Source organism: Octodon degus, unplaced genomic scaffold (assembly GCF_000260255.1).
Source record: "Octodon degus isolate 3935 unplaced genomic scaffold, OctDeg1.0 scaffold00005, whole genome shotgun sequence".
NCBI lineage: Eukaryota > Metazoa > Chordata > Mammalia > Rodentia > Octodontidae > Octodon > Octodon degus.
In genome coordinates this window covers 29443569-29466625 of record NW_004524581.1, presented here as the reverse complement: position 1 = coordinate 29466625, position 23057 = coordinate 29443569, and the positions used below count along the sequence as shown (strand labels likewise).

At 46.9% G+C, this 23057-nt stretch overlaps 1 protein-coding gene across 1 annotated transcript in view; it reads left to right on the top strand.

Annotated features, from left to right (window-relative positions):
* Positions 1 to 15704, top strand: part of Def6 (DEF6, guanine nucleotide exchange factor) — a 25440-nt gene extending 9736 nt beyond the window's left edge. Inside the window, exons 2-11 of the mRNA XM_004624204.2 lie at positions 636 to 776; positions 1352 to 1537; positions 3215 to 3451; positions 3533 to 3679; positions 10875 to 10983; positions 11109 to 11407; positions 12713 to 12879; positions 12985 to 13183; positions 15001 to 15091; positions 15202 to 15704. Coding sequence (XP_004624261.1) covers positions 636 to 776; positions 1352 to 1537; positions 3215 to 3451; positions 3533 to 3679; positions 10875 to 10983; positions 11109 to 11407; positions 12713 to 12879; positions 12985 to 13183; positions 15001 to 15091; positions 15202 to 15425 — 1800 coding nt within the window. The 3' untranslated portion in view covers positions 15426 to 15704. The remainder of the gene's footprint in view (positions 1 to 635; positions 777 to 1351; positions 1538 to 3214; positions 3452 to 3532; positions 3680 to 10874; positions 10984 to 11108; positions 11408 to 12712; positions 12880 to 12984; positions 13184 to 15000; positions 15092 to 15201) is intronic.
* Positions 15705 to 23057: the final 7353 nt, after the last annotated feature.

The following is a 23057-nucleotide window of genomic DNA, read 5'->3' as shown; positions in this document are numbered from 1 at the left end:
AAAAAAAAAAAAAAAAAAAAAATCAGGGTTGCTGTGAGATAGCCCAGCCCAGCAGGAAGCCCTTGGGCTGTGGAGTCTGACAGAGTTGGATCAGAATCCCCAGCTTTCCTGCTCGTGGTCCTTGGGCAAGTTACCAGATCCTGTGAGTTGCAGTGTCCTTGTCTGTAGAAAGGGTTTGCTGACATCTAATAATGTGGTTAAGAATACAGCTGCCAAGCCAGGCATGGTTCCACACACCTGTAATACCAGAACCCAGGAGGCTGAGGCAGGAGGATTGCTGGAGTTCAAGGCCAGTCTGGGCTACATAGCGTGACATTGTCTCAAAAAAAAAGTACAATCACCAATGTTTGAATCCCAGCTCTGCTTGCTCTGGCATCTGAGAAATACCTCAGATTTTTTTGAATCTGTAAAACGGGGTTATGAATAGTTGTTAAAGAGTTTGAGCAAATGATATATGTACATAACTCTATCATATTAGCACATTGTCAGTACATACTTTTTCATTACTAGTGAACTGAACCACCTGTCCAAGCCACTCAGCCAGGATAAGGGTGGGAAGGAACGGGGAGGTGGGTGCTGTCCTTTGGCCCGATTTTGGCTGTAGCACAGAAAGGCAAACTGTCCCTCTGTCTCAGGTGCTGTCCCACAACCTGTACACGGTCCTGCATATCCCCCATGACCCCGTGGCTCTAGAAGAGCACTTCCGGGACGATGATGATGGCCCAGTGTCCAGCCAGGGCTACATGCCCTACCTCAGCAAGTACATCCTGGACAAGGTGGGACCTGGGGTGGGGGGGGTGGGGAGTGAGGGGCACCTCCTGCTTCTCCCCTCTTCTCCAGCTGGCCCAGCACCCCAGAACCTGCTACCCCACCTCTTCCCTCCTCCCAGTCAACTCTCAGTTCTGCATATGCCATCCAGCTTCCTCTCCCATCTCTATCCATCATGTCCTGCCTCCTGTCCGCTTCTGGGCCCCTGAGCTCGCCCTTAATGTCCCTCACCTCTAGCTTGGATCTTTCCGTAACCTTCCACTCCATCCCTGCTGAGGCCTCCTTCAGCTTCCCCTGCTCCTTTCACCAGTCACTGTCTTCCCAGGTTCTCTTCTGCTGGGCATGTTTCCCCACCTCCGCACGGGCTCCCCTCCTTTCTCTAGAGGGAGGGGGTGGGGGGCTAGGGATTGGGATTTGGAACCAGCTGGTTACCTGGTAATCAGCTCAGGGACTCCTCACATTTAGGAAGGGCTCGGTAGGGTGGAGAGCAGGGGCGTAGATGAACACAGGTCACCATGCCAGAGCCTCGATTGGTTCTAGGGCGGGGACAGGGCAGCCTGCTGACATGTAGGCCTCATTGCAGGTCGAGGAGGGTGCTTTCGTTAAAGAGAATTTCGATGAGCTGTGCTGGACGCTGACAGCCAAGAAGAATTACCAAGCAGCTAGCAACGGGAACAGCATGCTCTCCAATCAGGATGCCTTCCGCCTCTGGTGTCTCTTCAACTTCCTGTCAGAGGACAAATATCCACTGATCATGGTTCCTGATGAGGTGAGGGTGATGACAGACCCAGGGATTGTGTCACTTGGGTCCAGGCCCTAGCAAAACCATGAAAAAGGTCACATCCCCTTTCTTCACTGTCTTCCCACGCTGGTACCTGTCCCCACCAGCTGTCTCTGTACACCTGGGACTGTTCATAGCAGAGCAACTGTGCCTTGGTCCAGAAGAACCAAATGACCCTTTTATCATGTTCTGTTAGAGCTCGCAGGAAGAAAATGAAGTGTAAACTACAAGCAGAGGTGTAAATGCCTACTACATTGCTGAACAGTTTAAAGGAGAATAGCTGAAGTCAAATAGTGGGATTTAGGGGCCAGGGAGATGGCTCAGTGGATTAAGTGCTTCCCTGGCAAGCGTAAGGGCCTGAATTCAATCCCTGGTTCTAAAAAAAAAAAAAAAAAAAGGTGGGACTTTAGGCATTGTGGTAGTATAGGAAGGTGCTTTATAAGGTGAAGGGAGACTTTTTGAGACAGGAAGTAACTCCCCAGTTACTTGAGGTGAGGGGGCAGGAAGATGGCTCAGTAGAATAAGTGCTTCCCTGGCAAGTATAAGGGCCTGAGTTCAATCCCTGGTTCCACCAAAATAAATAAATGAATAAATAAATAAATAAATAAAAACTTTAGGTGGGCGCCCAAGTCTGTCCCTGCCTCTCAATTTTCCTTCAGTCTTTTCTTCATGAAAAACCAGGGCAGTTAAAGTACAGGTCCCCAGAGAGGGCGGATCCTGAGAAGAGATTCAAGAATTTGGTCCCTCTCTCCTGTGCCCACTTGTCTCCCCGACCCGCTCAGTCTTCTTGACTCCAGCCCTGTGGTGGCACAAGGGTGAATTTAGGCCTTCAGAGCAGGGCACACAGGGGAGGTCCCCCAGCATATCTCTCCATCTCTGTTTGTGGGAAACCACTTGAGCCCTGAGCTGATGGGCCAGGGTAGGGGGGTGGGGTCTCAGGCTGAGGGTCCTAAAGAGTTTCCCAAGAAGCTCTTGGCAGGAGGGACATGTCCATATGCACAGATACCTTGTCAGATCCCAGCCAGTCTGGGCCAGGTGGCCTCTCAGGCTGGGAGGCTTCTTGCTGCTGTAATCAGCCTGCAGTGAGAGCATGTAGCAGCAGGATGTACCCCAACCACTTCCTGTTCCTCTGTATGGGTTTCCTGTCCCTGCCCTGCTTACCTCCACCTTTAGTCCCCTTGGCCTCTTACAAGGGAAGGATTTCCAGAGTTTCGGACTGGGATTTGGAATAAAGACTGGAAAGGAAATCGGGAGATTCAAATGGAGTTCCAGCTGTCCCTACCTTGCTAGTGACTTAAAGCAAGGCACTTCCCCCTCTGGGCCTTGCTTTTGTCATCTGCAAAGTGAGGGTATTGGCCGAGAAGGTTCTTGTAGCTCTTCTGACATTGCCATTCACGGCCTCTACCTGGCCGCAGCGCCCCCTTGACCCCGCTCTAATCCAAGGCAAGAGGAACTGCACTGCTTTGGAAGGGAATGAATCTGCTTGAACTGGGGTTGGAGTCCCTCCCAAGTCCCTACCCTGGTCTCCTCTTGGTCCCCTCGGCCTTCCAAACTCCTGACCCTCATCCACTCTGCCTGGGCTGTGGGAGCCCGGCAGAGCGCCCCCTGGTGTTGGTGCTGGCCCCCCACCCGCGGTGGTCACTGGGCCTTCCTTTTCCCTTCCAGGTGGAATACCTGGTGAAGAAGGTGCTCAGCAGCATGAGCTTGGAGCTGGGCTTGGGCGAGCTGGAGGAGCTGCTGGCCCAGGAGGCCCAGTCGGCCCAGGCTGCCGGGGGCCTCAGCGTCTGGCAGTTCCTGGAGCTCTTCAACTCAGGCCGCTGCCTGCGGGGCGTGGGGCAGGACACCCTCAGCATGGCCATTCACGAGGTCTACCAGGAGCTCATCCAGGACGTCCTGAAGCAGGTCGGCCCGCTGGGGGTTGGGGGAAGCCCGCAGAAGGGTGGCGGGCGCCGAGGACGCTGCTGACCTGGATGTGGCCGGCAGGGCTACCTGTGGAAGCGAGGACACCTGAGGAGGAACTGGGCCGAGCGCTGGTTCCAGCTGCAGCCCAGCTGCCTGTGCTACTTTGCGAGCGAGGAGTGCAAGGAGAAGAGAGGCACCATCCCGCTGGACTCGCAGTGCTGCGTGGAGGTGAGGGCGCGGGGCTGGGCGCGGTGGAGCGGCGCGGGGCTGGCTTCCGCCGGCTTCTGCGAGACCCGAGTGTCCGCTGAGGTTAGCGTAGCCCTGAGACACCTGGGGCCTCACCCACAGCAAGCTGTGCAAGAACTAAAACTGCAAAGCAAATATACCAAAGTCATTGGTAACCACTGTATGGCTTTTGTTAAATATTCCAGAAGGGATAGCTGATACCTGCACTTACAGCGATCCAAGACCCCTTCGGAGGTCTTCTTCTTCACCTAAATTCTCTTTGACAGCTCTAGGCCTTGCTGTTCTCCCTCCATTACCCACTTGTTTCCCTTTTCACCTTCCTTCGCCTCCCCCTCACTGTGCGTTCTTTTAGAGGCTTAAGAGCAGTATTTAAAAAAAAAAAAAAAATTATTAGGGCCTGGTTTTTTGTTTTTTTTTGTTTTTTTTTTTCGGTACTGGCGCTTGTTAGGCAAAGCACTTATCCTAATGAGCTATCTCCCTGGCTCTTCAATATGGTATTTTCATACATGCACATAAAATCATCTCCATTCCCCCTTCTACTCTCCCTTATTTCCTTCCTCTTGTTTTTGTTTTTGTTTTGTTTTGTTTTGTTTTTTGCCTTACCGGGGATTGAACTCAAGAGCTTGTTTCCTCTTGTGTAATAATAGTCTCCTTTGTACCATCTTTTTTTTTTTTTTTTTTTTTTAATGATTCCTTATGTTAGGGAAACCATGTGATACTTATCTTTCAGAGTCTCTCTTATTTTGCTTAACATGATGATCTCTAGTTATAGCCATTTACCTGAAAATAACATAATTTTTGCCCTTCTTTGTGGCTGAATAATACTCCATTGTATATTTAGACAGTATTTTTATTTTTTAAGATATATAGATATATATTTAGTACAGAGTCTACAAGGTCTCACCACACAGATTGGACTCATAATGATCCTCCTGTGTTCAGCCTCCCAAGCCCTAGGATTACAGGCATGCTACCACACGCAGTTTTGGTCACCATCTTAGGGCGCCCCGGCACTTAGGCCACTGAGCTGTCTCCTCGGCCTAGCTATTGCGAATTGTGCTAAGATAAACATAGGTGTGCAGTTATCCCTGTAGTAGGCTAACATTAATGCCTTCAGGTATATACCAAGGAGTGATATATTTCTACTTTTAGTTTTTGTTTTGTTCTTTAGTTTTTGAAACAGGGTCTTTTTTTTTTTTTTCAGAACCGGGGATTGAACTCAGGCCCTTGCGTTTGCCAGGGAAGCGCTTATTCCACTGAGCCATTTCCCCAGCCCCTCAGGGTCTTGTTATATAGTTGAGCTGGCCTTGCACTCACTGTAGCCCAGACTGATCTTGAACTTGCAATAATCCTTTTTTTTTTTTTTTTTTTGTGCACTAGGGATTGAACTCTGGATCTTGCACTTGCCAGGCAGGCACTTAAGCCACTGAGCTATCTGCCCCTGCCCTGCAATAATCCTCTTGCCTCAGTCTCCAAAGTGCTGGGTTTACAGGCATGTGCCACCACACCCAGCTTCTGCTTTTAGTTTTTTGAGGAACTTCCTAATAATTTCTATAGTGGTTGTACTAATTTACATTCCCTTAAATGGTATAGAAGAATTTCTTTTTCTCCATATGTTCATCAATCTTCTTCTTGTCTGTCTGTGTGTCTCTCTTTCTCTTTCTTTTTCTCTGGGTCAGGTTCTGATTATGTAGTCCCCGCTGTCCTTGAACTTCTGGGGATCCTCCTACATCAGCCTTCAGAATGCTGGAATTAAAGGTATATGCCACCTGTTCCTTTTTTTTTTTTTTTTTGTATTTTCGGCACCAGAAATCGAACTCAGGGCCTCGTGTGTGCCAGGCAGGTACTACACCACTGAACTACATCTCCAGTCCTGCCACCTTCTTTTTATATTCTCTGTTGGCTTTTTTTTTTTTTTTTTTTTTTTAATTGCATGGAGGAGTTACACTAGTCTAACTGAAAGCACACCCCAAATGGGCTATGTTTCATATAGGCTGTGAGGTTTTTAAACTTGTGACAAGGGACAGGAGGGACACTTTACTTATTGCAAGGAAATCCTCACTTAAGCATCAGTGAGCCACCAACACTTACAACCCACAAACCTTCAGCTGATCGACCTTAGCTAGTCTCTACCAGGAACCAGCATGTGCTCATACACTGGTCACTGTGGAGCTGGATTACTCCTTCACATTCTGGATGCTGGAAGACAGTACTATTACAGGCAGATTTCTTCTTCTTTTTTTTTTTTTTTTTGGCGGAACCGGGGATTGAACTCAGGCCCTTGTGCTTGCCAGGCAAGCGCTTAATCTACTGAGCAATCTCCCTGGCCCCCAGATTTCTTCTTAAATGCCTTCACCAGTGTCTCGTCATAACTATCAGCGATCCCTTGGACGGTGGTGAGGATCTTCCTGCCATTTCTCCGTTGGACTCTGATATGAATATAATCCTCAGTGCTGGCAGGAAGCGGGTCATCACCCTTAATTTGCATCAGAAAAATGAGTTTGAAATAATGGAAGTTCTAGGGGGCCAGGGAGATGGCTCAGCAGAATAAGTGCTTGCCTGGCAAGTGCAAGGGCCTGAGTTCAACCCCCTGGTTCTGCCAAAAAAAAAAAAAGAATGGAAGTTCTGGATAGCGACATGTGATACAATACGATTCCTTTTCCTCATTTCCTTGGTGGAAATGGCCTGCCAAAGGCGGCTGCACAGAAGGAAGCATGAGGCTCGAGGGGAGGCAGCTGGGTCCTCAGCAGTGGCCCAGTGACTGGGGCCTTGTTTTTTTTTGTTTTTGTCTTTTGAATCAAAAGACTACAGGGTCTTGATCTGTAGTTCAGGTTGGCCTTGAGCTCACTTTGTAGCCCAGGCTGGTCTTGAATTCCCAAGAATCTCCTGCCTCTGCCTCCCCAGTGCTGGAATTATAGGCCTGTGCCACCACACCTTGTTGGGCCTCATATTCTTTGTGATAACCATTCTGACGGAAGTGTGGTGAAATCTCAATTTAAGTTTTTTCCCTCCAGTTCTAGGGATTGAACTCTTTATTGGGGATTAATCCTCAGCCTTCTTTTAATTTTTATTTAGAGACAGGGTTTCCACTAAGTTGCTAATTCTTTTTTTTTTTTTTTTTTTTTTTTTTTCTGTATTTTAGGGAAGGGCCTATAAGGTGTTCAGGGTCTAACTACTAGATGGGACTTGTAGTGATCCACCTGTTTACAGCCTCCCAAGTACTGGGATTACAGGTGCATGTCACCACGCTCAGTCTCAATTGCCATCTCAGCAGGCCTCTAAATTGCTAATTCTCCCAGTCTGGGTTTGAATTTGTGATCCTCCTGCTTCAGCCCCACCCGCCAAGTACTTGGGATTACTGTCTAGCGCCACAGCTATCTTATTGCCTATGTAGTTTGGCTTTGCATTTCCCTAATGGTTACAGATGTTGGACATTTTTTCATATACTTATTGACCATTTGTATTTCTTTTGAAAAGTGTCTATTTGTCCCTTTATTGTTTGAGTTATTTGGGTGTTTTTTGCTGGTTTTTGTTGATCTCGTCTTGTTGTTTAGTTCTTTACATATGCTAGGCAATAATTCTCTGTATTGGAGGACCTGACAACGATTGTCTCCCATTCTGTAGACTTTCTCTGCACTTTGGCTTGTTTCCTTTGGCATACAGAAACTCTGGGCCCAAATTTGTGATTCTCCCATTTGTTGGTTCTTGCTATTACTTCCTGTCCTATTGGCATCCTAGTCAGGAAGTCTTTCCCTGTGCCTATGACTTCCAGTGTTTTCCCTCTGCTCTCTCCTAGCAGTTTCAAAGTTTTAGGTTGTGTACCTATGTCTTTGATCCATTTTGAATTGAGTTTTGCACAAGCTGAGAGATCCATCTACATATGGATATCTGGGGGGTTCCCCAGTTCTATTTCTTAAAGATGCTGTCCTTTCTCCAATATGTTTTTCGGCCCCTTTGTCAAGAAGCAGGTGGCTCCTGAGTCTACAGGGTGGATTTCAAAGAAACAGCTGTAGCTCAGTCCCACAAGTGACACCTAGCCACCAGGAACTGTCACAGTCATTATGCATGTCCACAACACACTAGAACTTTGTGCGATATCCTATCCTCAAACTGTTAGAAGTGCTGGTCATTTACTTGCCATTCTAGTATTTATCTTATGTTTTACTCTTAGTACTTCTTTGCTATCATGAAAGCTTTTTCTTAGTTCAATTGTTTTGAAACATTTAATTCTTAATTAATTAGTATTTAATTTTCTGAATATTGCTTAATCTTAATTTTTGTTCTAAGATTTATACTATATCTTTGATTTATACTTTATTTGAAAGACATTGTAGGGGCTGGTGAGATGGCTCAGTGGTCTAAAGCACGTACTTGGAACAAGCTTGGCAAAGCACAGGGACCGCAGTTCGATCCCCCAGCACCAGATGCCAGCCAGCCCCGCCCCCTGGTGGGCTGAGCTGGCCACACACACACACACACACACACACACACTAAATAAATGTTTAAAAAAAAAAATAAAAGACATCGTATGATATCTTCTAGTATTAGAAACTTTAAAAATTATATTTCTATTTTCTGTTGACTTTATATTACTTCTTCCCTGTCTTTTATACACACATACACACACATATATGGGAAAAAAATACATGTATAACCCAACATAAGATTGGTACTGTTTCATAGAAATCTGCAATGACTTTTAAATAAGGGTTCATGTAATATATCTTTTATATAGTCTTGCAAAAAAAAAAAAAAGAAGAAGAAGAAGCAGGTGGCTGAGTATGTGGGTTTTTTAAAGTATCTTCAGGTCAGGGAAATAGCACAATAGAATAAGCGCTTGCCTGGCAAGTGCAAGGGCCTGAGTTCAAGGGCCTGAGTTCAATCCCTTGTCCCACCAAAAAAAAAAAAAAAGAAAAAGGAAAAAAATAAAAGTATCTTCATTTCCATTCCATTAGGTGTTCGTTCCTTGTGCCTATGCCATGCTTGCTTTTTGTTGTTGTTGCTGTCATTTCATAGAATAATTTAGGGTTGGGTATTGTGATGACTCCAGCTTTGGTATTTCTGAGCCAAAGCTATTCTGTGTTTTTTTCTAGTTTTGTGTAGAATGTCATTAGGATTCTGAGAAACGGGGGTCCTGCCCTTAGCTCAGTTGTTTAAGCGCCTGCTCATGTAAAAGCAGTCAGGAGCAGGATATTGTGGTTCAATCCCCAGCTCCACCTGCCTTACCAGACCTGCCGCCCTTCAGGCAGCCTGAGCTACCAAAAAAAAAAAAAAAAAAAAAAAGAATTCTGAGAAGCACTGTATTGAATTTATAGAGCATTCTTAGTCACGTGGCCATTTTAATAACATTAATTCTGAACAAAAGAGGTCTTTCCATCTCCTAGTGTCTTCTTCAGACGAGATCAGGCGCATGCAGGGTGGTATGGCTGTAGGCTCCTAGTGTCTTCTTCAATTTCTTTAAGATTATTTTTCATCCTAGAGGTCTTTGACTTCCTTGATTAGATTGATTCTTTCATCTATTTTGTTTAGTGGATTTTTTTTTTTTTTTTTTTTTGTGGGTTTTTTTTTTTTTTTTTTTTTTTTTTTTTTTTGCGGAACCGGGGATTGAACTCAGGTCCTTGCGCTTGCCAGGGAAGCGCTTATTCCACTGAGCCATCTCCCCAGCCCTGGTGGATTTTTTTTTAGCTATAAAATAATCATTGTTTAAAAAATAACTATTTTAAACAGACATGAAATTTACCACTTTAAGTGTTTATAGTGGTATTCAGTACCTTCACAGTGTTGTGCAATTCTCACCACTACCTATTTCCAAAACTTTCATCACCCAAACAGAAACTCTTTCCCATTAAGTAATCATCCTCACTCCCCCATCTCCTGAGCCCTGGGGAGCCTCTATTTTGCTTCCTATCTCTATGAATTTATCTATCTCAGGTACCTTATCATAGTGAAATTATACCATAGTTGACGTTTTGAGTCTGGCTTCTTTCACTAAGTATAATTTTCCAAGCTTTATCTATACTGTAGAATATATCCGAACTTCATTCATTTTTATGACAGTAATATTTTATTGTATGGATAAACCACATGTTGTTTATTCACTTGTTGGTGGATATTAGGGTTGTTTCTGCCTAGTTGCTAAAGTGAACAATGCTGCTATGGGCAAGTTTCTGTGCTTTTATTGCTCTTTGATAAAATACATCCTAGCAGCAGAATAGTTGGATCAATGATAATTCTAAATTTTGGAAGTACAGCTACAGTTTTCTTCAGCAGCTATATTCTTTTGTATTTTCATGTATAAGGATTTTGATTTCCCTACATCTACTATTTTATTTTTTAAATTACCATTATAGACATCCTAGACTCTATCCATTTTTGTCACATAAGGAAACAGGTTTTGGTACAAAAAAAGCACAGGTCCAGCTGCAGGCACTGTGAGTCAGGAAGTTCCTGGGGGCTCTTAGCATCTCAGTTTCTTCCTCTGTAAAGTGGACCTAATAGTGCCTGCCTGGCAAATGTTATGGGGGTCGTGAATAAAATGAACCCAAGTGTGCTGGCTCATGCATGTGATCCCAACACTCAGGAGACTGAGGCAAGAACACTGCTGCAAGTCTAGGGCCATCTAGGACTACACAGTAAGATCTTGTCTCAGAATTCCCCCTAAATCACTAGTAGAGACACATAGAACATAACAAGCTCAATGTGAGTCGGGGAAGATAGCTCAGTGAACAGTGCCTGTCTGACAAGCGCAAGGTCCTGAGTTTGATTCCTGGTACCCCCTTCCACTAAAAGAAGCAGCAGCAGTTCAGTGTTCAATGTGTGGCAACTGCTATTTTCCACAGAATATAAGCTTTGGGAAGGCGGGGTTGTGGCACACTGGGCACACCTAAGCATCGCCTAGAACCAGAAGTGGATTTAATAGGTGCTTCAAAAACACCTGTGGAGGAGTCAATTTTAGAAATGAGCACTGTAGGTAGTGAGGCCCCTGTCAATGAAAGTGTTCAAGCATGCACTATGCACTGGGCCCTGTGAAGGCCAGAACTGCGGGGACACAACCTCCCTGGGGCCACGCCAAACCATGCAGGCTCCTGGCAGAATGGGCAGTGTCCCTAGGGAAGCAGAAGTAGGTGTGACCCTTACCTCAGTGAACCAGCCTATGGGGGCCACCCGCCCTTCTCAGGTGTTGCCAGACCGAGAAGGGAAGCGCTGCATGTTCTGCGTGAAGACTGCCAGCCGCACGTACGAGATGAGCGCCTCAGACACGCGCCAGCGCCAGGAGTGGACGGCGGGTGAGTGCGGGCCGCCGAGTGCTGCGGCTCGGCCGCGCCCCACTGTCTCCACAGCTGAGGCCGAGTGGGGGTCCCTGGGTGGCAGGGTGATACAGATCCCGCTGACCCACGCCCGTCTGCCGCAGCCATCCAGATGGCCATCCGGCTGCAGGCTGAGGGCAAGACGTCACTGCACAAGGACCTGAAGCAGAAGCGGCGAGAGCAACGCGAGCAGCGGGAACGGCGCCGGGCAGCCAAGGAGGAAGAGCTGCTGCGGCTGCAGCAGCTGCAGGAGGAAAAGGAGCGGAAACTGCAAGAGCTGGAGCTGCTGCAGGAGGCACAGCGGCAGGCCGAGCGGCTGCTGCAGGAGGAGGAGGAGCGCCGCCGCAGCCAGCACCGCGAGCTGCAGGAGGCGCTCGAGTGCCAACTGCGCGAGGCAGAGCAGGTGCGGCCAGCCCAGGGGCGGAGCCTGAGCTGGGTGACGTAGCCTGACGGGGCGGGGCCAGAACTGAGGGAGAGCAGCCGGGGCAGGCCCGCCAGCAGGGGCGGGGCGTGCGTGGGCGAGGCCCGACTTGCCCTGGGGTGGGGTGAAGAGAGCTGAACTGGCTGCTGCAGAAGAGGGGGCGTGCTAAGGCGGAGTGTGGAATGCGGGACCGAAGAAGGATTTGGGACAGGGTCTGTGTCAGGGGCTAGGTTATGACTAAGGAAGGGGAGTGCAGACAGGTGTAGGCGCCTGGTTCACGGACCTTCAGGGAAGGGGTCTGTTCTTGGACCCAAGAATCTCCTAATGATCCTGTGTTTGGGAATGGTTTGGACCAAGGTTGGACCATCCTACCTGAGATTTCAGTGAAACCCGTTTGGGACCAAGATGGGAGGAGACAGGTCCGCAGTCAGTCCCAAGCCTGTCTCTTCCTAGCCCAAAGTCCCTAGCGGTAAATGCTGATGCTCCGAGTTGCTCATAGAGATGAAGGGAAAGCTAGGTGCAGAAGAACTTGTAAAGTGTTTACTGTCTTCTAGCTGTGAAAATTATAGTCAACTCCTTCCTAGCACCAGCATAATGATATAATAGTAATTATTAGGACGGGTGATAGGGAGGAGGCGATTATACTTTAATATATTATTAAATTGTAACGGAATATGGTATACACTATTTAATTATATACATGTCTTTTGTTTTATATTTGCTGCGCAAGATTTGAACCCAGAACCTAAGGACATGCTAGACAGTGTCTCCCACCAACTATTTTTTTTCCATAATTTTATTGAGAAACAAATAGCAGTGAGACAGTTTCAAACCAAATTGGTAGGACAGTTTCAATAATTAACACATTGCATACATTCTTCCTAGTGGTTAATTGCTGTACAAGATGCAGACATGAGGGCTGGTGAGATGGCTAAGTGGTCTACTTAGAACAAGCTTAGCAAATCACAGAGACCGCGGTTCAATCCCCCAGCACCACATGCCAGCCAGCCCCGCCCCCTGGTGAGCTGAACTGGCCACACACACACACACACACTCAAATCAAATTTAAAAAAAAAAAAGATGCGGACATGATCCAACTATTGCCAAAGCTAGTAGTAGGGACAGTTTGAGGCCTTTGTCTCCTGTTATCTAACCCAGTTGGGCTGTGCCGAAGGAGTCAGATCTGGAAGCCTGACATAAAGGAATTCCCAAGACCTCACCCCAAGTAGCCTGTCTGCGTGCAGGCCCTGGGCGCCCCTAAAAGACCTGGTGCTGTGCCCCCCGCAGGCCCGGGCCACCATGCAGGCTGAAATGGAGCTGAAGAAGGAGGAGGCTGCCCGGCAGCGGCAGCGCATCCAAGAACTGGAGGAGATGCAGGAGCGGCTGCAGGAGGCCCTGCAACTGGAGGTCAAGGCTCGGCGGGACGAGGAGGCTGTGCGCCTGGCACAAACCAGGTAGGACCCCTTCCGGCTTCCCCACCCGCCACCCGCACCCATCTTCCGCCTGGCTGAGCTCCTCAGGTGCGGGCAGAGGTGACTCCGGGTACCCGTCCCCCGCAGGCTGCTGGAGGAGGAGGAGGAGAAGCTGAAGCAGCTGATGCAGCTGAAGGAGGAGCAGGAGCGCTACATTGAGCGCACGCAGCAGGAGAAGCAGGAGCTACAGCAGGAGATGGCGCTGCAGAGCCGCTCCCTGCAGCAGGCCCAGGAGCAGCTGGAGGAGGTGCGGCAGAACCGGCAGAGGGCCGACGAGGACGTGGAGGTGAGGCCTTGGGGCTGCGAGCCACCCCATGCCGTGGCACCTGGCACAGTCTTCAGCCAGTGGTGTGACTTCTGGCAAACTGCCTCATCTCTCTGCGCTTCACTTCTTTAAACTGGAGAAGGAACTTGACAAGCACAGTGTTATACAGATTAAACAAGATAAAACAGAGTATTTCATACGTACTAAGTGCTGAAGAACATGTGCTCCCACGCTCAGTGATCAGTGTTCGCTAGCATTAGCATTAGTTCGGGCACAATGTTTTCCTCTTGCTCAACCGAGCCCCTATCTTACTGGCCTTGTACTTGGATTCTATCCTTGGAGCTCGAAGAGCCATCGAACAGGATTTAAATTCTTTTATTTTTATGGTCAATGTTTTCTTTTTATTAATATTGATGATTTTGTTTCACTGTGCGGGCCTGCATAGTCACTGAAACAATTTTAAACACTGACATATGTAACAAAGGAAGGGAAATTCCTGATGGTGCGCTCACAAACCCACTTCTAATGTAGTTGGGGTAGGGGATTGTTTTGTTTTGTTTTGAGACAGGATCTCACTAAGTAGCCCAGCCTGGCCTTGAACTCACTATGATTCTCCTGCCTCAGCCTCCCAAGCACTGGGATCACAGGCATTTGCCACGACACCTGGCTTTCATGGCTGTTTGTGCTTGGGGACCTGGAGAGGTGGTGTAAGGCAGGATTTAGAGCTCAAAGTGTGTGTGTGTCCGTGGGCAAGTCCCTTAATGTCTTTTGCATTTGTTTGTTAACTGCTCTGGAAGTTAAATATGTCCACAGCTATGCTTAACACATCTTAGCTGCTCAATAAGAAACTATTATTATGATTATTTTTGACCTTTTAAGGGTCCATGTATCTCTCAAAATTGGAGGCAAACTCTGCCCATGTATGTGACTCTTCTTTTTAATTTTAATTTTAATTTTTTATTTTATTTTTATGAGCAGAATATATTTATTGAGAGAAAGAAAGCTCCTAGGGACCGGGGAGATGGCTCAATTGGATAAGCGCTTGGCTGGCAAACGCAAGGATCTGAGTTCAATCCCCGGTTCTGCAAAAAAAAAAAAAGAAGAAAGAAAGAAAGAAAGCTCCTGGGGGGGTCAAGCGGGTAGTTCCCCCTTTAATTTTTATTTGTATTGGTCCTTGTTTGCAATACATAATCATCACAGCCTTCGTGGGGAATCCGCGCATGCGCAAACCAATCTTTATTCTTGTTTAAAAAAAAAAAAAAAAATTGGGCTGGGGAGATGGCTCAGTGGAATAAGTGCTTCCCTGGCAAGAGGAAGGGTCTGAGTTCAATCCCCAGTTCCGCAAAAAAAAAGAAAAAATTTATTTATTTATTTATTTATTTGGTATAGGGTCTCACTACTCAGCTTGGACTCGTAGTGATCCTCCTGTCTCAGCCTCCCCAGTGCTGGGATTACAGGCATGCGCCACCAACCCGGTTTCTGTGGCCCGCATGGTTCCCCCCGGGGCACAGCATGTAGTTAGTACTGTGGATGAAACCCGGGTCCTTCAGCTTGCCAGGCAGGCACTTAGACCATTGAGCTATACCCACCCCCTATTTTTATTCTTTTTATATCCCCTTGCTCTCCCCACCTTTCTATCTCTTGGTCTCTTCCCATTTGTAAATCTCCGCCTCCCTGTTTCTCATTTCGTGCACGTAGCTCTTTCCGCACATACATGCGTTTTCTATGGAGACAGTCATTAGTCTTGGTCACGTGCCAAGGGGCTGTGAACCTGAAAAGGTCAGGGTCCCCCTGCCGGGGATGGTGGCTCTGACCCCCTTCCCACCGGCCCCCTACAGGCTGCCCAGCGGAAGTTGCGCCAGGCCAGCACCAACGTGAAACACTGGAACGTCCAGATGAACCGGCTCATGCATCCCATCGAGCCCGGAGGTGAGGCGCAGTAGACAGGGGCGCTTTCCCGGGGTTGAGAGGGAGAGTGCAGGACAGCCCCGCCCCACGCTTGCGCCTTTCTCCTTACTCGCGTGTCTCCCCTCCTCCAGACAAGCGCCCAGCCACCAGCAGCTCCTTCACAGGCTTCCAGCCCCCTCTGCTAGCCCGCCACAACTCGTCCCAAAAGCGCGTGACCCGATGGGGATCTCAGAGAAACCGAACCTCCACGCCTAACAGCAGCGAGCGGCAGAAGCCCCTCAATGGTGGAGACGAGACTCCCACCCCTGCCTCCCCCTCTCAGGAAGAAAAACTGGATCCAGCGCCAGAAAATTAGCCTTCCTCACAGCTTGTTCCTAGTAATGTCGCATCCACCAGGACCTGGCCACAGCTGGCCTGTGGATGACACTGGCCCCTGCTAGGAGAGGACTCTGAGGTCCTGGTGCAGGAGCCCAGCCTCTAACCAGAAGCCACGCCGGTATGGGACCCATTTGTCTTTCTAATCAGCCTCAAGGACCTGGGCAGGGACAGAGAACGGACAAACAAGACAGGAGTCGTCTGCCCCTAGGCTGCCACCATCTTGTGAAGACATATTTCTAAATAAAACTGCTCTGGGAAAGCAGCTCTGCCTCAGATCTGTCCATGCCTTCGGCCACTTCCCCTCCTTACCCCAAGCATGGCAAAGGCAGCAGGTATAGCGGGCAGTTCCGGTTCAGGCTCCGGGACGAGGCAGCCTGGGTTCGAAGCCCACTATGCTGCTCAGGGACTGGTCAGCTGTCCTCATTTTCTCACTTCGGCAGGTTCTGCTCTGGTAAAGTAGAGATGAGAATTGTACCGACCTGAGAGGTTGCGTGAGGCAGATATCCTAGGCACAGTAGAACTAGGATTCGTGTCCGCCAGAAGCGCTGACGCTGTGCCCGGTAATTTCTTAAGTTATTTAGTTCTCATGACAACCTTCAGGGCTGGATTCTCACTGTGTCATTTTGCAAATGGACAATTAAGGCTCAGGGAGGGCCAGTGGATATAGCTCTGTGGCACAAGCACCTGCCTGGCAAACCCAAGGACCTAAGTTCAGTTCCAGGTACAAAAAATTTTAGATCAAAAAAAAAAAAAAAAAAAGAAAGAAAGAAACTACAAAGGCATTGAAGATGATACAGAATATCTTATGTTTATAAAATATTTGTAAAATATAAATTTAAAAATATTTTTTAAAAATTTAGATCAAAGCTCAGGAAGATTAAGCAACCTTCCCAAACTTGCTTTTCTTCTCCTATTCCCTGACCACTGACCTTGTTACCTAAAACAATAGAGGCTGGGGCTGGAGAGATGGCTCAGTGGTCTAAAGCACCTACTTGAAACAAGCTTGGCAAAGCACAGGGACCGCGGTTCGATCCCCCAGCACCACATGCCAGCCAGCCCTGCCCCCTGGTGGGCTGAGCTGGCCACACACACACACACACACACACACACACACACACATGCACACTAAACAAATAAATAAATGTTAAAAAAAAAAAAAAAAAGATCATGGCTTTTGCAAGTCACCAAGATCCCCTGCCAGGAACTTCATTGCAGTGTAGAGTGTCATGATGCCCAGCTGCCTGATGCAGATTTCAAGAGTGGGAAGAGAAGTTAAAATTCTCAGGGGGTGGGAATTCAGAGAAAAAGGGAAGCTTTAGGTAGGAACTGGAATTTGAGATTGCCTTTTTACTTATTTATTATTTTGGTGGTAGTTCTGGGAACTGAACCCAGGGCTTTGTGCATGCTAGCAAATGCTCTGCTACTAAACTAGACTCCTAGCCCACCCCTTAATTTTCTTTTCCTTTTTCTTTTTCTTTCTTTCTTTCTTTTTTTTCGGTACCGGGGATTGAACTCAGGACTTTGTACTTGCCAGGCAAGCACTTATTCTGCTGAGCTATCTCCCAGGCCCCCAGCCCTTAATTTTCAACAAATTAAAAAAAGAGAGTAGAGCCAGACAAAACACACTGCTGTAATCCTAGCTACTCAGGTTTAAGGCCAACCTGAGCTACATAACAAGACCTGCCTCAATACAAGACTTAAAAAAATAAAAAATAAAAATAAAAAATAAATAAATAAATAAATAAATAAAAAAAAAGACAGGAAAGGAAAGGAAACTAGGGCTGAGGAGATAGCTCAGTAGAATAAGCACTTCCCTGGCAAGTTCAAGGTCCTGAGTTCAATCCCCAATACCGCCAAAATAAATAATTAAATAAATAAATAATTTCGGGGCCGGGGAGATGGCCCAGTGGAATAAGCGCTTCCCTGGCAAGCACAAGGGCCTGAGTTCAATCCCCGGTTCCGCAAAAAATAAAAAAAAATAAAAAAGGAAAGGAAACTAGGATTCAAGGCTTGTTGGCATAGATTTGTGGTACGAGCTACTTGAGAGGTTGAGGCAGAAAGATACTGAGTTCAAGGCCAGTTTGGGCAACAGAGTGAGACCTTGTCTCAAAAAGAAAAGTCAGGCTGTGGTGATGCAGATCTATAATCTCAGCACTCAGGAGGCCGAGGCAAGAGGATCACTGGGAGTTCGAAGCCAGCATGGGCTACATAGTGAATTCAGGTTCAGTCTGAACTATGTAGTGAGGACCTGTCTCAAAAACAAAAGCAAAAAAGAGGGTCAGGATGTAGCTCAGTGGCACAGTGCCTGTCTAGAAAGTGTGAGGCCCTGAGTTTGATTCCTGGTACCAAAAAAAGGGGAAGAATTAAAGAATAGGAAGAGAGACTGGGTGTGGGGGCATGTGCCTGTAATCCCAACACTTGGGAGGCTGTAAACAGGAAAATCACTGAGTCTGATCTAGTAGTGAGACCCTTCCCTAAAATAAAGAAAAAAATGGGGCCAGGGAGATGGCTCAGTGGGATAAGTGCTTGACTGGCAAATGCAAGGATCTGAGTTCAATCCCTGGTTCCACCAAAAAACAAAACAAAACAAAACAAAACAAAAAAACAGAAAAAAAAGAAAAGAACGGGAAGAAGAAAGGAAGAAAAGGAAAAGAAAAAAAGAGTAAGAGAATATGGGAAAAAATAGGCTAGGTGTGGTGGCACATACCTGTAATCCCAACACATGGGAGACTGAGGCAGGAGGATCACCAAGAGTTCAAAGCCAGCCTGAGCTACAGGCGAAAACCTATCTCAAAAAACACTTACAGGGCCGGGGAGATGGCTTAGTAGAATAAGCACTTGCCTGGCCAGCACAAGGGCCTCAGTTCAATCCCCGATTCTGCCAAAAAACAAAAACAAAAACAGAGGGGCCAGGGAGATGGCTCAGTGGAATAAACTCTACCCTGGCAAGTGCAAGGGCCTCACTTCAATCCTCCGTCCTGAAAAAAAAAAAAAAAAAAAAGAAAAGAAAAAATAAAGAGATAAAGGACCTGAAAAAAAAAAAAAAAAAAAAAAAATTAACAAAAAGAGTCAAACAAGGTAGTTCAGCAGACTAAAGCACCTGCTTAGGCAAGCTTAGGCAAGCTCAGGGTCTACGGTTTGATTCTTGGCACCACAAGTCTCACCAGCCCTGCCCCCAGGGCAGGCTGAATCAGCCACAAACAAACAACAACAACAACAAAAAAGAAAGATGCCCGATACTGGTATAGGCACAAGAAGTCTGGCTTCTGGATACTGGCTGGCAGGGTTAATGATCTAATTGGAATGGGGTATTCCAAAAGTTTGAAGAAAACCTATTTGCAGGTCCTCAAGTTCAACGTTTTGTTTTTTGTTGTTTGGGAGTTTTCTGGTACTGGGGATCAAATTCAGGACACTGCCCTTGCCAGGCAGGCACTTAGACTGCTGAGCTTTCTCCCCAGCCCCATAACATCAAGTACTGTCTTCACCAGTACTGCCTTCACAATGTTACATTCCCTGCTTTCAAAAGGAAGATTCACAGGCTGGGGAGATGGCTCAGTAGAATAAGCGTTTGCCTGGCCATCGCAAGGGCCTGAGTTCAAGCCTCAGTTCCGCCAAAAAAAAAAAAAAAGCAAGATTCACCACTCAGACAACCACAGTCTTTCAATAATGGGCCACCCAGAGGCTTATGCTTTTGAAACACAGAGTAATAGCAGCAACTTGGGACCCCAGAATAGGACTGGGAAGTCAAAGAGGGTGGCAAAAGCTGAGCCACAAGCCCTTCTTGTTTTCATGTCAGGAGGTCTCCAAATCTTTGCTTTTAAAAAGGGAAGAGTGGGGCTGGGAGATGGCTCAGTAGAATAAGCGCTTCCCTGGCAAGCGCAAGGGCCTGAGTTCAATCCCTGGTTCCGCAAATAAATTAATTAATTAAATTAAATTAAATGGAAGAGTGAGGGTTGGCCAGACAGCTCAGCAGACTAAAGTTCCTGCTTAGGCAGATGCAGGGACTGGGGTTTGATCCCCAGGTGCTGTGCAGGCCCCACCCCCGGGGACACTGAGACAGTGATTGAGACTGGGCGTGGTAGCACAGCCTGTAATCCCAGTGCTTGGGAGTCTGAAAATAGGAGGATCACTGAGTCTGATCTGTATAATGAGACCCTGTACTAAATACATAAAAAAATTAATTAAAAAATAAAATGGGGGGACTGGGGAGATAGTTCAGTAGAATAAGTGGTTGCCTGGCAAGCGCAAGGGCCTGAGTTCAATCCTGGTTCCACAAAATAAAATAAAATAGGAAGAGTGACATGGATATGGTGGCACACACGTGCAATCCCAGCACTCCAGATACTGAAATAGGAAGATTGTTACAAATTCAAGGCCAGCCTAGACTACAAAGTGAGTTCAAGTTCGAGGCCAGTCTGCAAGACCACTACCATAGCAGGGCTATGTCTCAAAAAACAAAACAAAACAAAAAAACAACCAAAAAAATCAATTGCACTGTCTTCTCAGAAATCTAACTGTAAAGTAACATATTTTTTTTTATTTCTTATACTGTTCCTTTATTTTTTTTCCGAAATTTTATTGATAAACAGCAATGAGACAGTTTCAAATCAAATCAAAGTAACATATTCTTGTGGTTATGCTTAGAAGCTTTTTACTGATCACCAAGTTCACATCTCCAAAACCGAAATATACACATACATGTTGATTTTGTTCGTTTGTTTTGAAACAGGGTCAGTTTAGGCTGACCTTGAATTCACTAAGTAGGGGACAAGGGCTATAGCTCAGGGGTGTAGCACTTGCCTAGCAAGCACAGGACTTTAATTCCCAGCACCAAAAACCCCTCACCTTGCTATGTAGCCTGGCCTGGCTTCAAACATTCAGCAATTCTCTTGCCTCCGCCTCCAAGGACGCTGGTAGGAGGCAGGAGCCAACATACCTGGAACATGTTGAGATTTTTGAAAAGTTTTAAAATCCAGGTAGCTATGAAACATGAAGTGAGCTGGGTGTGGTGGTATACTCTCGCAATCTCAGCGCTCTGGGAGGCTGAGATAGGAGGATCACAAGTTCAAGGCCAGTGTATGCATTTCAGTGATTTACCGAGATCCAGTCTGAAAAAAAAATTAAACAGGCTAAAGACATAGCTCAGTGCCAAGGCCTTGGGTTTCATCTCCAGTGCCAATAAATACATAAATAGGACTTACTTGTACTGTTAATGTATTTGAGTCCCGGGGCCTTTCCACTGTGCTGCATACCCTGATTCCCAATCCTAACTTTAACTCTTCCATTTATTTATTTATTTTGTTGTTGTTTTGAGACAGGGTCTCACCGTGTAGCTCAGGCTGACCTGGAACCAGGCAATCCTCCTGCCTCCTAGCCTCCCAGGTGCTGGGATTGTAGGTGTGTGCCCTCAGTCCCCAAGACTGTGTGACTGAGTTACAAGTACAGGGAGAAAAAAGGACACGAAAAACCTCAGCTAATGGATGAGGAGTATATTCACATATTTATCAAAGAATGGTTGTATTGGGGCCAGGGAGATGGCTCAGTAGAATAAGCGCTTCCCTGGCAAGTGCAAGGGTCTGAGTTCAATCCCCACTTCTGCCAAAAAAAAAAAAAAAAAAAAAAAAAATCTGTAGGACTCATACAGCAGCAGTTTTATTTATTTTTTTTTTACATTTATTTATTTTGTGTGTGTGTGTGTGTGTGTGTGTGTGTGTGGCCAGCTCAGCCCACCAGGGGGTGGGGCTGGCTGGCCTGTGGTGCTGGGGGATCGAACTGCGGTCCCTGTGCTTTGCCAAGCTTGTTCTAAGTAGGTGCTTTAGACCACTGAGCCATCTCTCCAGTCCCAAGCAGCTTTATTTTAAGATGTCTTTTTTTTCTTTTGTCGGTACCCCAGGACCTTGGGCTTGCCAGGCAGGCACTTAAAATGTTGATATTTATAAAACACTAGAAATTATATCAATCGTCTGCCAATGATTAATTTTTTTTTTTCAGAACTGGGGATTGAACTCAGGCCCTTGCACTTGCCAGGGAAGCACTTATTCTACTGAGCCATCTCCCCGGCCCCGATTAAATTTTTAAGTAATAAAACAGGGCTGCGGAGATAGCTCAGCAGTCTAAGTGCCCACCTAAGCAAGCACAAAGACCAGGGTTCGATCCCTGGAACTGCGTGCCACACCAGCCCCATCCCCCGGTGCTCTGAGCCAGCCACTGAGACTGAGCATGGTGTGGTGTGGTGTGGTGTAGTGGTACACACTTGTAATCCCAGGGCCGGAGAGGCTGAAGCAAGAGGATCACTATGAGTCTGATGCATTAGCAAGACCCTGTACCAATAAAAATTTAAAAAATAATAGCAAAGTAATAAAACATATTAGACATTGCTTAATAATATACAAGGAGCTATGTCGTTTTTATATATTCTTTTGGGGGGCCGGGGGGGGTGGTGAACAGAGGGCAGCTACCATGGAGGAGTCACGCCAAGGCAGAGAGACCTGATTGTGGAGATTCTTGGAAGTCAGGGCTACCCTCAGTGGTAATGGGTGTGTGCAGGGCTTTGGGGTGTCCTAAGGTGAGATGTGGGGGTCACTGAAGGCCAACGTGTGATGGAGGGAAAGGAAGATCAGTTATCCCATGCCTGAGATTGGCATGGAATATTGTCTGCATAGGCCAGGGAGATGGCTCAGTGGAATAAGTGCTTCCCTGGCAAGTGCAAGGGCCTGAGTTCAATCCTCGGTTGCAAAAAAAAAAAAAAAAAAAAGAAAAAAAAAGAAAGAAAGAAAGAAAGAAAGAAAGAAAATTGCATAAAGAAACATTTTTGTTTGTTTGTTTGGCGGAACCAGGGATTGAACCCTGGCCCTTGCATTTGCCAGGGAAGTGCTTATTGTACTGAACCATCTCCTGGGCCCCTAAAAGGAACAATTTTGGGAGGAGGAGAGGATGCTTTTCTAGGTTTTTTTTTTTTTTTTTTTTTGCAGAACTGGGGATTGAACTCAGGTCCTTGCGCTTGCCAGGGAAGCAAGGCAAGCACTTATGCTACTGAGCCATCTCCCTGGCCCCTACCTTTTTAGTTTCTTTTGTTGTTGTTTAGGCAGCACAGGGGACTGAACTCAGGACGTTGCTCTTGCCAGGCAGGCGCTTATGCCACTGAGCCAGTCCTGATAGTCTTTTTTTTTTTTTTGCCGAAAACCTCAGGCCTTTGCGCTTGCCAGGGAAGCAGTTATCCCACTGAGCCATCTCCCTGGCCCCAAATTTTCTTTTTCTTTTTTCTTTTGGCAGAACTGGGGATTGAACTCAGGCCCTTGTGCTTGCCAGGGAAACACTTATTTCATTGAGCCATCTCCCCGGCCCCTATTTTTTTTCTTTTTGAGACAGGGTCTCTCTATGCAGGTCAGGCTGGCCTCGAGCTCACTTTGTAGCTCAGGCCGGTCTCGAACTTGCCAAGATTCTCCTGCGTCAGCTGCCCCAGTGCGTCACCGATCCTGATTCTTTTGGCTGACTCAGGCTACCTTAAGGGCAGTCTGGTAAGGCATGGGGAGCTGGGATCGAACCACGGTATCCTGCGCCTGACTGCGTTTGCAAAAGCAGGCACTTAAATAACTGAGCTAACCGGCAG